Here is a 13,026-nt window from a genome sequence, read left to right as displayed (position 1 = left end):
AATTGGTTTTTAAATATTTTAGAATATATCCTTGTTAAACCAGGATGTTCTAAAACTAGTATCTGCACTTGCATCAAACTTGTGATTTAAGTAAATGGTATTCATTTTGGTCACATTTTCTGCCATACTGTCCACCTTCCCAAGAACTTCAGTCCACCAGCAAGTTAAGTTTAGCTCACACAAATATTAAGATATGAGGTCAGGAAATGAGTTAATTATGGTTCCTCTCAACATACACACATATCCCTTCTACTAACACCTGTTCAATCAAAACGTGCCTATTTACTCAAATAGTACTTGGGGAATAAATGACAAACAAATTAAACCAAAATTATAAGTGTTTAAATTCAAGCCACAGTCCTTCAGGTTCAATGGTCCCAGGTTTTCTTTCAAAACCATCCATCCTCAGCATATAAATATCAAACTTAGACTCCAATATATTTACAATGTAATGATAACAGATTATGAAAAAGAAACCAACTTTTATCATGACTGGGTGGCAGTCCCCTTCTGGATATAAAGCTAACCAAGACACAAGGATTAAACTTTCTGTAAGTTGCTAAAGAATATGTGCCTTTTCAAGTAGGGGTGACTTCTGAATTAAGCCTAACACTGAGATTACTCATTCTATTTAGAAAATACAAGTGAAATATTTGTTAAAAAGATGTAACAAATATGGGAAAGGCAGGCACTAATACCAGTTGGTAAAATTAGAAATGTTTTAATTACATACACCCTATTTTTTTAAACTCAATAAAACATTTTACATATTTTAAAGAACAGTTTTCAGATTTCTCCCAAGTTTGCTTTAGGTATAGATGGAAAGAGCAGATAAGCTCTAGGTTTCTTATGATCCAAGTTATAACGAAAATACTCAAGCTAACTCCCCATTGAAGAGAAATGTAATGAGGCACTATTTCTAGTGGCTGATCCCCTCTTTCAAACCAAAAGGAAAAAAAAAGGTTATGGGAATGAATAGCAAGGTTGTCATGTAACACTTTCTCATTTCTAGTACTTGCTCTGCTTATTTAGAAAATAAACTCATGTTTAACTATTAACTAAGTACAAAACTATCTGTTGTTTTATTTGTAGATACAGAATCCTACAAATATCTGCAGCAATCCCACGAAGCACTTCTATTATCCATACTGATATCTCAGTATTCAATATATACAAAATTATGTTTCTATTAAACAAAGGTATTCACAAGAGGTTACAGAAACACTCATGCAACTAACAAAGACTGAAATTTATAAATTAAAGACTTAATCTATACATAATGTACAAGCAGTCGTGCATTTTTAAATGAATAGTATATATCTCATAAGAGTGTATTTTCACAGGCAAATGCTGCTGCACAAGTATTTGCTAATGCAAATGAATGGAATCACTAAATTCTGCTTTACTATTTAACTCCCAAAGTTGAAACTTTTGATTATTTTTCTTGAAAGCTGTCCAAATGAAGCTGATGTCTGTGAAAAACATTCTAAAAAATTCTTTTGCCTCTCATTTGGGGTGTTTTACCAAGAACAAATCTCTTAAACCTCAAGCACAACAAACAAGTTTTAAAAAAAGAAAAGAAAGTATAAACATCAGTTAAGCAAAAACTTCAAATAAAAATTTTCAGTTTTTCTTAGAACAAGTATATTACATAAAATGTTTCATTAAAATATGCATGAGTACGTAAAACAAAATTTATGCTTTTGCTTGTAGTTTCTTCTTTCACATTTCAGTAAGCTACTTTAAGTTCTGGAAAAACTATGCATAGCAGCCAAGAAAATATGTTATATAGGAAAGATTGCTCTCACTCACAAAATTTAACTGAACTAATAAGCTATTGCTCTTTAGCATTTGAAGTTACCAACTTTGCAAACATTCAGTCCAAACTTGTGCTATATTTCAGAACTTACTTTATGAGTCAACAAATCCAGTGATTTTTAAAATTTCAATTTTCTCTTAAAACACTAAAAAGAATTTTCATGGGCTGGTGACCTCCAACGTGACTGCAGATTTTTAATTATACAGTTTGCCATGCTACCAAGTTTCTCATGCATTTCAAATAGCTGGCTCCCTGAATAATTATGGAGATCTTCTGAATCTAGTTGAAGAGCAAGTGCACTAATCTGTGCAACAAGATTTTTAGATAACGGAGCTTCTAAAGTAACAGGATCAATTAAATCTAAAGGAAAGAGAAGAAAATAGCACAATTAAAATCTATTCCAGATACATCTTAACTTGCATCTCCTTCTAAGCTAATAAAAAATTTAAGTGCCTAGGTTTCAAATTAAGAGTGCACGTTGAGGTAGCCCCTGCTCAAGATCAAGAGAGTGAGGCTACAGAAAAATTACCATAGCTTATTCTGTGCCACTAAAGAAATCCTGACTACTTCATTTTCATGAACATAACAAAACTGGATCGCAATGTTTAGTTTATATCATTTTAGATCTTAATAGAATAAAAGTTGCCAATAAGAGAAAAAGCAACTGGATATATTTGAAGTCATCAGTTATTTTTTCATGTATTTGACAGTTATCACACAAAAAAATTCACAGAGCATGCTCAAATTAGAACTAAAAGCAGAGTAACAAAATATTTCTTCAATAAAGTCAACCAATCTTATAAAACTATCCCGTTTTGTTAAAATATACCTGAGGCAAGTCTTTCTTCATCAGGAGAGATAGATTTATTTTCCATTCCATTTATTGTTTTTTCAGAAATATCAAAAACTGGAACCTCTTCTAGTCCACGAGACTTCACCTTGATTTATGCATTAAGATAAGTAAAAATAAAAACAAAAGTGACAAACTGAGTTATTTTTAACAGGACTAATAATAATAAAACCACTAATACTAGAAAAGAATCTGACATACTATGTTTTACAGCCTAGCTAATATTGTTAAGAACCCACGGTTCTAACACAAAAATATAACTATGTAGTGTTTTTTCAGAGATGGTTAAGGAATTCTTATTATTTCTTAATGAATTTGTCCAGAAATATAGCCATGGTAGCCAAGAAAAATTACATTTTATTCCCCAGGTTTGGGAACATGGGAAAAGCAAGTCTAAGGCAGACATTTTCAAGCTTAAATATATGGACTTCTTTTTTAAAAAAGAACACAATTTCCAAAGGTCTGGGAACAGGGTTTATTGATTGCTGATTGAGAAAATGCTAACTTCAGATTGGTAAAGTTACTTCTGTTTAGTCATTAGATCATGTCCAACTCTTTGCAACCCCATGGACTGATAATTTCATCCAAAAACAAAGACCCCTGAATTCAATGACTTAAAATTTATCAAATTTAAATTTCCCCTTCCTCAACACCTGTCCATCAACTTTTTAACCATCCCCTACCAACTACCAGCAACTTTTTAACATTTATAAAAATGTGAAGGGACACTACCTGCAAGGTTTGTAATCTGGAGAATAAAATTAAGGGGTTTTACTTAGCTGCTTAAAATCACTGGGGGTTATTTAGTCTCTATAAACAACTGACTCTTTTGGCTACTCCATGGACTACAGCCCACCAGATTCCTCTATTCATGGAATTTCCCAAGCAAGAAAACTAGAGTGGGTTGCTCTGTCCTTCTCCAGTGGATCTTCCTGACTGAGGGATCTAATCGGCATCTCCTGCATTTGGCAGGCACATTCTTTACCGCTGAGCCACCAGGGAAGCCAGAGTTCCCATATGACCCAGCAATTAGATTCTGTTACAGATATATCCAAGAAAAATAAAAAACATGCCCACACAAAAACTTGTATATGAATGTATGTAACAGCATATTTGTAACAGAAAAGGGTGTAAACAACCCAAATGTTCAACAAGTGATGAATGGATAACCAAAATGCTGTAGTCACAGAATGAGGTATTGCTAGGTTGGTGCAAAACATAACTCTTAGTTTTCACACTGTTGAAATTCATCACTTGATACTGAAATACATTCTAAAATAAAGGTGGTTATGTTAAACATCATTTTAATGAGCATTTCTCACCTTTTTTTTGCTAATGACTTATTACTTGATATTTATATTTATTTAGACTATGGAAATGATATTACACAAAAAACAAGTGTGAGCAATTTTCTTACTTGAGTTCAAAATGAGTCACAAAAACAGCAGTCAACTCGCAACATCAACAACACATTTGGCCCAGGAACTGCTCATGAACGTACAGTGCAGTGGTAGTTTAAGAAGTTTTGCAAAGGAGACAAGAGCCTTGAAGATGAGAAGTATAGTGGCTGACCATCGCAAGTTGACAAAGACCAACTGAGAGGTATCATCGAAGCTGATCCTCTTACAACTACAAGAGAAGTTGCCCAAGTACTCAACGCTGACCATTCTACAGTTGCTTTGTGTTTGAGGTAAATTGGAAAGGTGAAAAGGCTTGGTAAGTGGGTGCCTCATGAGCTGACTGCAAATCAAAAAAATCATGACTTTTAAGTGCTGTCGTCTCTTATTATACAACTAACCATTTCTCAGATTGTAACATGCAATGAAAAGTGGATTTTGTACAACCAGCAACGACCAGCTCAGTGGCTGGGCTGAGAAGCTCCAAAGCACTTCCTAAAGACAAAACTGTACCACAAAAAGGTCATGATCACTGTTTGGTGGTCTGCAGCCCATTTGATCCACTATAGCTTTCTGAATCCCGGCGAAATCATTACAGCTGACAAGTATGCTTAGCAAATCAATGAGATACACCGAAAGCTGCAACCCCTGGAGCTGACATTGGTCAACAGAATGACTCCAATTCTTCTCCACAACATCATCTAACCGCATGTTGTACAACCAACACTTCAAAAACTGAACAACTTGGGCTACAAAGTTTTGCCTCATCTTCCACATTCACCTGACCTATCGCCAACCAACTACCACTTCTTCAAGCATCGACAACTTTTTTGCAGGGAGAACAATTCCACAACCAGCAGTAGGCAGAAACTATTTTCAAGAGGTTCATGGATTCTCAAAAGATAGATTTTTACACTACAGGAATAAACAAACATTTCTCACCGGGAAAAATGTGTTGACTATAATGGTTCCTATTTTGATTAATAAAGATGTGCTTGAACCTAGTTATTAATATAATGATTCAGAATTCAAGGTCTGAAACCACAATTACTTTTGCACCAACCTATTATTTATAAAGAGGAATGAAGTACTAATACTTGTGAACCTTGAAAACACTATGTTCAGTTAAAGAAACCAGTCACAAAAGTCTATATACAGGTTATAAAAACCCACCTTTTATGAAATGTCCACAATAGGAGAGACAAAACTAATAGGTGCTTTGGGGGTGGAAGTGCAGTGACTGATGAATGAGTAGAGAGGTTGTTTCATTTTTTAAAAGAATAAAAAATGTTCTAAAATTAGGTCTTGGTGAAGGCTGTGGTACTTTGTGACTGTACTAAAAAACCACCTGTGTGCTTTGGGTGGGCGAATTTTATGGTATGTGGCTGTACCTCAGTAAAGCAGTTTCAACTCTTTATCTTACAAAAATGCAAATCACTAATAGTTGTTTTTGTTGAACTGGTTAAACGTTTTAAAAAAAATCAAACAAAACTAATAATAAATCAAGGACTTTTAAGAATACTGAAGTCTTTAGTAGCCTGCAAACTCCGATCCCAGAAATTATAATAGAACACTATTTTTACTCTTAACATACTCCATTTTTTATATATTCACAGTTTTGCCTATTGATGAATACATAAAAGGTTTCTGAATGGGTTTCAGAAGAGTTTGTAAATTCTTTTGAAAAGATTTACAAAGTTTTCTATACGTATTTTTAGAGGGAAAAGAATCTCGGTTTTCGTAAGAATCTTAAGAAATGTCCATAACCTGAAATGTTTGTGTGTTAAAAGTTGAAGAACAAGTTAAAAAAAATTTGATCACAACTGCTTTGGATATCAAAATCAAAATACTGTTAACCACGAATCTGCAAGATTTTGGGGGGGTAAATGTTTAAGATTTGAACATCTAGGTTTTAGAAACAGCAGCCAGGAAACCAATCACTTATTTGGTAGACATAAAAGAAGAGCTAGAAAAGTAGAATTCAAAGAATAAAGAGGTGTAATACACAATAACAGTACAAAATAAACTTCTCTGTGGAATTATAAATCAACCTTTTAAGTTACTCTTGACTGCAGGGGAAAGGAAGTTAAGGCATCATACAAAATGAGCTTTTAAAGCAAGAATACTTGAAATGCAAACTTCTGGAGTTGTACTGTTTGATCATTTACTCATACACAATTTAACATCTACGTCTTTACCTGTTGCTCATGATATATTCTGAGAGCCTTTTTCACGTTAGACACTTTTGGAGAACGGATAGGAAGAGTTTTTATTTCAGATGCTGTAAGGGTACTCAAATCGCCAATTGTTTTTATATTCTTGGCTCTAATGAGCTGTCCCAGTCCTCTTGCCCTAAAGAGATAAGAGAAACAGGAAAAACGCCACAAAGTTTTATATTTTCTATTTGTAAGGGCCTATCCAATTGATTTTCCTGATTTAAGCTCAATCATAGCAAAATTTACATAGACACACCTATCCCACAGAGGATAGATATCGTGCATTTAAAACAAAATTTGAATCTGATTTATATGCCTGGCTCAAGCAAGATTAACCGTTCAATACTTCTATTACTGCCGTATCTCAATCATCTTCCCAGCTGTATTTTCATTTACTTCTAAAATAAAATGTATGAAAGTATGGATAAATCAATTCTAAACATGAGAAGCCTGATCCCTGTTAACAAAGTGGCATCTGTAGGTATAGACCAAGATAAATAAATAACCACTTACCACATGTTGGATGTAATCTGAGGTAAAATGATGTCAACTGGTGCTACACAGTTCACCAAAGCAGGGTAAACACTTTCTGTTGGGCATGGCACAGATTCCTTAGACATTTCTGCAATCTTAGAATAAATTTCAAAAGCTGTTAAACAGAGGTCACCTAACTGAACATGAAAATATAAAGTTGCATGAAAACTAAAGCACTTCTTACTAAACACTTCTTTGAGCTCTTAAATTTAGAGCTACGTGATCCTGGGGACAGAAATCCTTTGGCTGAAGTGGTATTATGCTAGACAGAAGAAAGGAGAAAAAAAAACTCAGAACCCTAGGTAACTATAATTTTACAAGTTTATTTTCACAACTGACAGACTGCAGTCATATTTTACAATTTTCAGAAAATGTAAAATGTAATAACAATACTACTGGATCAACTACTTGCTTGGCTCATCAATGCCTCTTACCACCTCTTCTCTTCATGTCTGCTTACCAAGTAAGCAGACAAAAGAAAAATATATCCAAACGAAGTACATTTTGTTTCTTAAAAAGTTAATATTAAGACAAATTGCTCTATGCAATTCTGTGTTTGCATATGTGTTTTTTAAAGCCTACAGCTTACCTTAGATTGCACAGTAGGTGAAGTTTTAACACTTTTTACCATGAAAGAACTATTTGAAGAATGGCACCTAACAATAGGACATCGCCTATCAATGTCATCTGCCAATCCTGCTTGGTATATAGGATCTGCAAAGGAGACACGGCGAACCTGAAAACATTTAAGTCATGTTTTTATTTTTAAAAAGTTTAAAAAAATAATACCATAAATTCTCATTTTTAGCCAAAAATAGCATGTATGTTTAGAGGTCTAATTTATCTCACTAGAAGCCAACTGCACATAGTTGCAGTTGTTCCTGGTGATTGTTTTCACAAATATTACTTAAGACCAAGGGTCATTCCAAGTATCCATGGTCTAAACTGTCTGCAAAGTATAGCAACAAGGAGAATGAAAGGATAGTAGCAGAAACTTAATGAAATTGCATGTAACAGTTAAAAGTATACAAATTTCTACTAACCTCACAGGCTTACTGCAGACCATAAAGAACGAGGTAAAGAGGCAGAGACAGTACTAAATGGCCTCTGGTATACCTTAATAATCTTAGTTCTTAATTCTTTGAGGGTACCAGAGTCACAGTAATGGGGTGGGATTTTTTGTTAAAACAAAGAAAAAAACAAAAGCTTAGCCCAGCTTGAAGTTATTTTGGCCTTTTCTAAACTATTAAGTTACTCAGCTATCTGATAAAAGTACCCAACGGAGCACATAAAACCATAATATGTATATAAATGTTTTATTCCCAAAATATTGAGAACTTTTTGTAAATATCTGCTATAGAAAACTATCATATGTAAATAAAAATTAAACATGAGTTACTATCAAACAAAACATGACTATAGTTAACCGGTATTAACAATCTAATGTATACTGAAGACATCATTTCATCTTCATAAATTTTTCAAGAACTTCTATGGCCTATTTGAACCTAAGATTTAAAAAAAGGTAAAAGACTCAAAAGCAAAGCAAGAGCAAACCAAAAACCCTCAAGTATTAAGTCTTCCTAAGAATTAATCTCTGAATTCTCAAAATAAAAGTTTTTAGTATATTTTGGGAAAGTTTTCACAATGTGCTGGCTAAAGGCAAAATTACTTGTCAGTATGATTTTATCTACATATACATGTTTGTATACATAAACACATATATTCCACAGTAAATGGTAGGTCCAATTTCAAAATTAAGGAATGCCCACACAGTACCTTTATAAAACAGCTAGTTATAGAGGACAAGTGGAGATATGTAAAGTACATGCAACTTTTCTAAACTATGTGCAAGTCACAGGGTCAGAGACTAAAGCAGATACATAGGTAATCCATATGTGTACAAACTAAAGTATTACAATGTAGTGAAGATGAGGACGTTAACAAAATTAATCACAAATGAAATCATATCCAGAAATTAATGAAGGCATAGCCTAAGAACATTTTTTTTAATTAGAAAAGGTCTAAGTTTATGTAAAGACTTAAATGTAAACAAGACAGCATAATGTCCTAGCACACAGTAAGTGCTAACAAAAGCTCCTTTATCGGTTTCTAAGTGTTTCCTTGTATATTATAGAAGAGCGGGAAAAAAATCACCATGAGAGATTATCAATTTTGCAAAATGTGAAAAATGGTGATGTTGTATAAAGATTTATAGCTAAGGGTTAGGCTTCCCTGGTAGCTCAGTCAGTAAAGAAATCTGCCTGCAGTGCAGGACACCCAGGTTTGACCCCTGGCTTGGGAAGATCCCCTAGAGAAGGAAATGGCAAACTACTCTAGTATCCCTGCCTGGAAAGTCCCATGGACAGAGGAGCCTGGCAGGCTGCAGTCCATGGGGTCACAAAGAGTCGAGAACAACTGAGCGACTGACACCAGGTCCTGAAATAAAGGAATACCTAAAGGGCTTCAGTCTTTTTTCTCAACATCTCGCCTTCTACCTGCCCTTTTCCCTGTCATAGTACATATTCATAATGAATGGTCATATAAGCCTAATATTCTCATTCACTAAGTGTCAACCATATGGCCAAAATATTCCAATTAAACTTGGACTCATTAATATTCAGCCTCAAATCCCCCTACCTTGTGAACAGGTGACGAGATTTCATCTTCTTGGGGTCTTTTTAGTCCTCTCTTTAAAATGCTGGTGGACGGAGAAGCCAAAGGAGACCAGACACAACGTGTGTGCATGCCACTAGGACTCTCATTTGCTGACATGAATAGAGGATCAATATCCTTTAGTTTTTGAGGAGATGTATTACTGTCTTCTGATATCAGTTCAGAAACAACTGTTTCAGATGTCAGAGGTTGTGGTATCTCCTCTACCTTCTCTGAAGCATGGTGAACTTCTGGTAAAGTTTCATTACTTTCCACTACCATTTGATTGTCATCTAGTTGTGTTTCCTCCAATTTATTAGGTTCAGTATTCGTTTCAGTTTTATTAAGGTCAACCTTTCCTTCTTCAGTGATCATCTCAAGTGTGTCGGGAACAAAGCTATCGACTTCTACATCTAACTCCTTTGTTTCAGCTTCTATAGGCAGAGCAGCTTTGGTAGTTAAATCTTCATCTTCTGTTTCAGAGACGTGGTCAGATTCAGTAGTCACCTCACCAACCACTGTTTTTTCACCATTTTTTATTTCAGCGTTCATTTCTTCAAATGAGCCTGGATCAGATTCATCATTTCCTCTGCCTAGCTCCTCAACTGCTACTTGTTCAGACATCTCTACCTGAGCACTCACTTTTACAGGTGTCGGATTATCAGAATAATCAGCAGCTGAATTAAATTCCTCAGTTACTGCTTCATCGGCTTTCAGTTTTTCAGGTGCATCCATTCTTTCACTGTTTTCCTCTGTTACTTCTTTTTCTGAAATACCAGTTTTGACACTGTTTTGTTCAGAGAACCCAGCTTCAGACTGATCATTTTCTACATTCAATTCCACAGCATCCACTTCTTCTGGATTTGATTCTGCATTTGATTCAACATTAACAATGTTCTCTGTATTCAATTTCTCTTTTGGGGTGACCTCTGACTTTTCTTCTTTGGTCTCCAAAGTAAAACATTCCAGTGAAATATCTTTGGAAACATCTAAATGTGGGTCAACAGTTTTACATTTCTTATTAGATGGCTCCTGGCTTTCTAGAAATATTGCTTCCTCAGAATCCCTACCAGAAGTTTCTTTAAATTTTACCATTTCAGAAGGAAGAAAGCTTTGAGTAGTATTTTCTTTCAACTCAGTTTCAGATACAATTAATGAGTCATTAGTAGTATCATTCTCTTCCTTGAGATCCAAATGAAAATTCACACTGTGATGCTCATCTAAAAGTTTTACCTCTGAGTCCAGATCAGCTTTCGAAGTTTCTGAAATAGATACAGGTGTTTCCATATCTGTCTTTTTTGTTTCATTGACTTTTACATCGTAATTTTCTGTATTTTTTAACCCAATAAATGACTTTTCCTGAGGCTGTGATTTTTCTCCACAACAATCACAACCTTTAGATCGCCTCACCCTTCTACTTCTCTTGTGATGGCATTCTACTGTCTGAAGAGTTTTTTCAGAAAGCAAAGAAATGTCTGGTGTCCCTATTTTTGAGGATTCCCCCACGCTATTTTCTATAGAATCTCGCTTATGTAACCTCTTACTGGCATTTCTAGTCCTTAGATATGATTCCAGTACAGAAGGATTTGAAAAGGAATGTTCTGTATCTTTGTTAGTTTTACTTTTTCCCTCAGAAGTATTCAATACATCATCAGAAACTTGTAATAAATCTGGAGATACTGTAGAATCTTGAAGAGTTACAGTATTACTTTCATCTCTTTTTTCACAGATTTGAGATTCTATATCTTTGTCTCCTTCAGAATTCTCTTTATAATCATGTGCCTGATTTTCAACTTTTATACATTCCTGATTTACCATTTTCTCTTCTTGATCTTCAATGTCAACATTGTCGCTGCTTTTGTTCTTCCCTTTTCCAGATCTTTTCTTTTTAGAACCTTCTTCTTTTGCCTCAGAACTATCAGATTCTGAGTTTTCAATGCTGGAAAGTAAACCCTGGGATGCCCTTCTCGTTTGATATCGTGTTCGTCCCCTTACTGGTTTCTCGGATGATTTATCTGCAATGTCCTGCACACCATCTCCCTCAGATTTAGTATTCTCAAGATCTGGCTTTCTTCTATTTTCATCAATTTCAGCATTAGCACTGGTCTCCCCAAGAGCCTTCTCATGTATATTATTTCCTTTGTCAACTAAATTTTCCTGTACACATTGTTCAGAAATCAATTTTTGCTTAGGTAAAACATCATCTTTTTCATGTAATGGACTCTTCTGCGGAGTTTTTTCTTCTTCTTTACGTCTTTCCCTTTTTTGATGATTATTTTCTTTATCTTGGCTATCAGTGGTTGGTTCTACTGTTTCTGAACGGCGCCTTAAAGATCGCCTAAGGGTTTTCTGATTTGGAGTTACCTGAATATGACTATCCTCATTTACTGTCTGATCCGTTATTATGGCTGGGGGTGTATTTTCTTTGGATTCCAAGTTAATTTCTAAGGTTCTCTCTTCTACAGTATTGTTTTCTAATAATACAGTATTCTCCACTGTTGATTTAAGCATTGTATCCTCATACTCCATTGTAGATTCAGAGAGATGAACCTGATTATCTAACACACATTCTGTCTGATTAAGCAAGCCAGGTGGGTTATTATCTAAGGCTATTGTGCCATCAATAGATTCTCCAGTACTTTTCTCTTGTTCAGATCTCATTAAGGGTTTAGACTTTTTACTCCCTATTGGTTCAGGTTTACTTGACCTTCGGCTTGATCTCTTAGTCCCATGCATTATTTTTTCAGAGTCAGATTTAGAAAGAGCCACTTCTCTTTTGTTTGCTTTTGATGGATTATCTGTTTTAGCCATGCCTTCCGGGTTATTTTTCACTATTACAGTTGATGACATATTATTCAAGGGTGAGGGACTAAAAGGTCTATTTTCTGAACCATCAAACTTTTCCAAAGTAATAAAGGATTGCCTTCGACTTGTAGGCTGTAAGGGAGCTCCAGAAATGGTGGCATTAGAAACCGAGCTACTGCTGACACCAAATGGATTTTCTGTAGTGGATGCATATTCAGTTGGTTTCTTTGAAGCAATTAAAGCTTTCTTTCTGGTATCATTATCACTGCTCAGTATTTTTGGACTGGTTTCCTCAATAGAACCACACTCATTATTCAAAAGGGAAGCCTTTTCAAGATGTTCATCCATACCGCAGTTTTCCATGACATGTTGAGGAACGACAACGTCATTCTCCTTTTGTTCCTCCTGCACAAAAATGTACACATACATACAGATTAACCAGCAAACAAGTCTGACTTTCTGGAGAAATTCTGTTTAAAACTTTAGCAATTCAAAGGGCAATGCGACTTTCAACATTTTGCAAATATCCCAAAGGTGATGATAGATGCTCATTAATTTGTGTTTCCAATTTAAGTATTCAATAAAGAAAAATACATTTAAACAAACATGCACTCACACAGATACAGATCCACACACAGAACAACTATAATTCTGCTAAAGATTACTAAGGAGAGCTAAGACATTATAGAACAAAACTTAATATAAGAGACTCAATAGTGCAAAGCTGATTTGAAAAACCCAAAAATATGA

The 13,026-nt window shown here is 34.8% G+C and overlaps 1 protein-coding gene across 5 annotated transcripts in view; it reads right to left on the bottom strand.

Annotated features, from left to right (window-relative positions):
• Positions 1-705: 705 nt before the first annotated feature.
• RIF1 (replication timing regulatory factor 1) overlaps positions 706-13,026 on the bottom strand; it is a 56,715-nt gene continuing 44,394 nt past the window's right edge. For 4 of the 5 annotated variants that reach the window (XM_065931523.1, XM_065931520.1, XM_065931524.1 and 1 more), the window contains exons 30-36: positions 9,457-12,681; positions 7,406-7,552; positions 7,001-7,078; positions 6,796-6,911; positions 6,265-6,418; positions 2,649-2,757; positions 706-2,179 (exon numbers count right to left, since the gene is read on the bottom strand). In XM_065931523.1, coding sequence (XP_065787595.1) covers positions 1,965-2,179; positions 2,649-2,757; positions 6,265-6,418; positions 6,796-6,911; positions 7,001-7,078; positions 7,406-7,552; positions 9,457-12,681 — 4,044 coding nt within the window. In that variant the 3' untranslated portion in view covers positions 706-1,964. The remainder of the gene's footprint in view (positions 2,180-2,648; positions 2,758-6,264; positions 6,419-6,795; positions 6,912-7,000; positions 7,079-7,405; positions 7,553-9,456; positions 12,682-13,026) is intronic. The other variant, XM_065931525.1, reaches the window with a different exon arrangement.

The sequence above is a fragment of the Muntiacus reevesi genome, chromosome 3 (genome assembly GCF_963930625.1).
Source record: "Muntiacus reevesi chromosome 3, mMunRee1.1, whole genome shotgun sequence".
NCBI classification, from domain to species: domain Eukaryota; kingdom Metazoa; phylum Chordata; class Mammalia; order Artiodactyla; family Cervidae; genus Muntiacus; species Muntiacus reevesi.
This window is presented reverse-complemented; position numbering and strand designations above follow the sequence as displayed.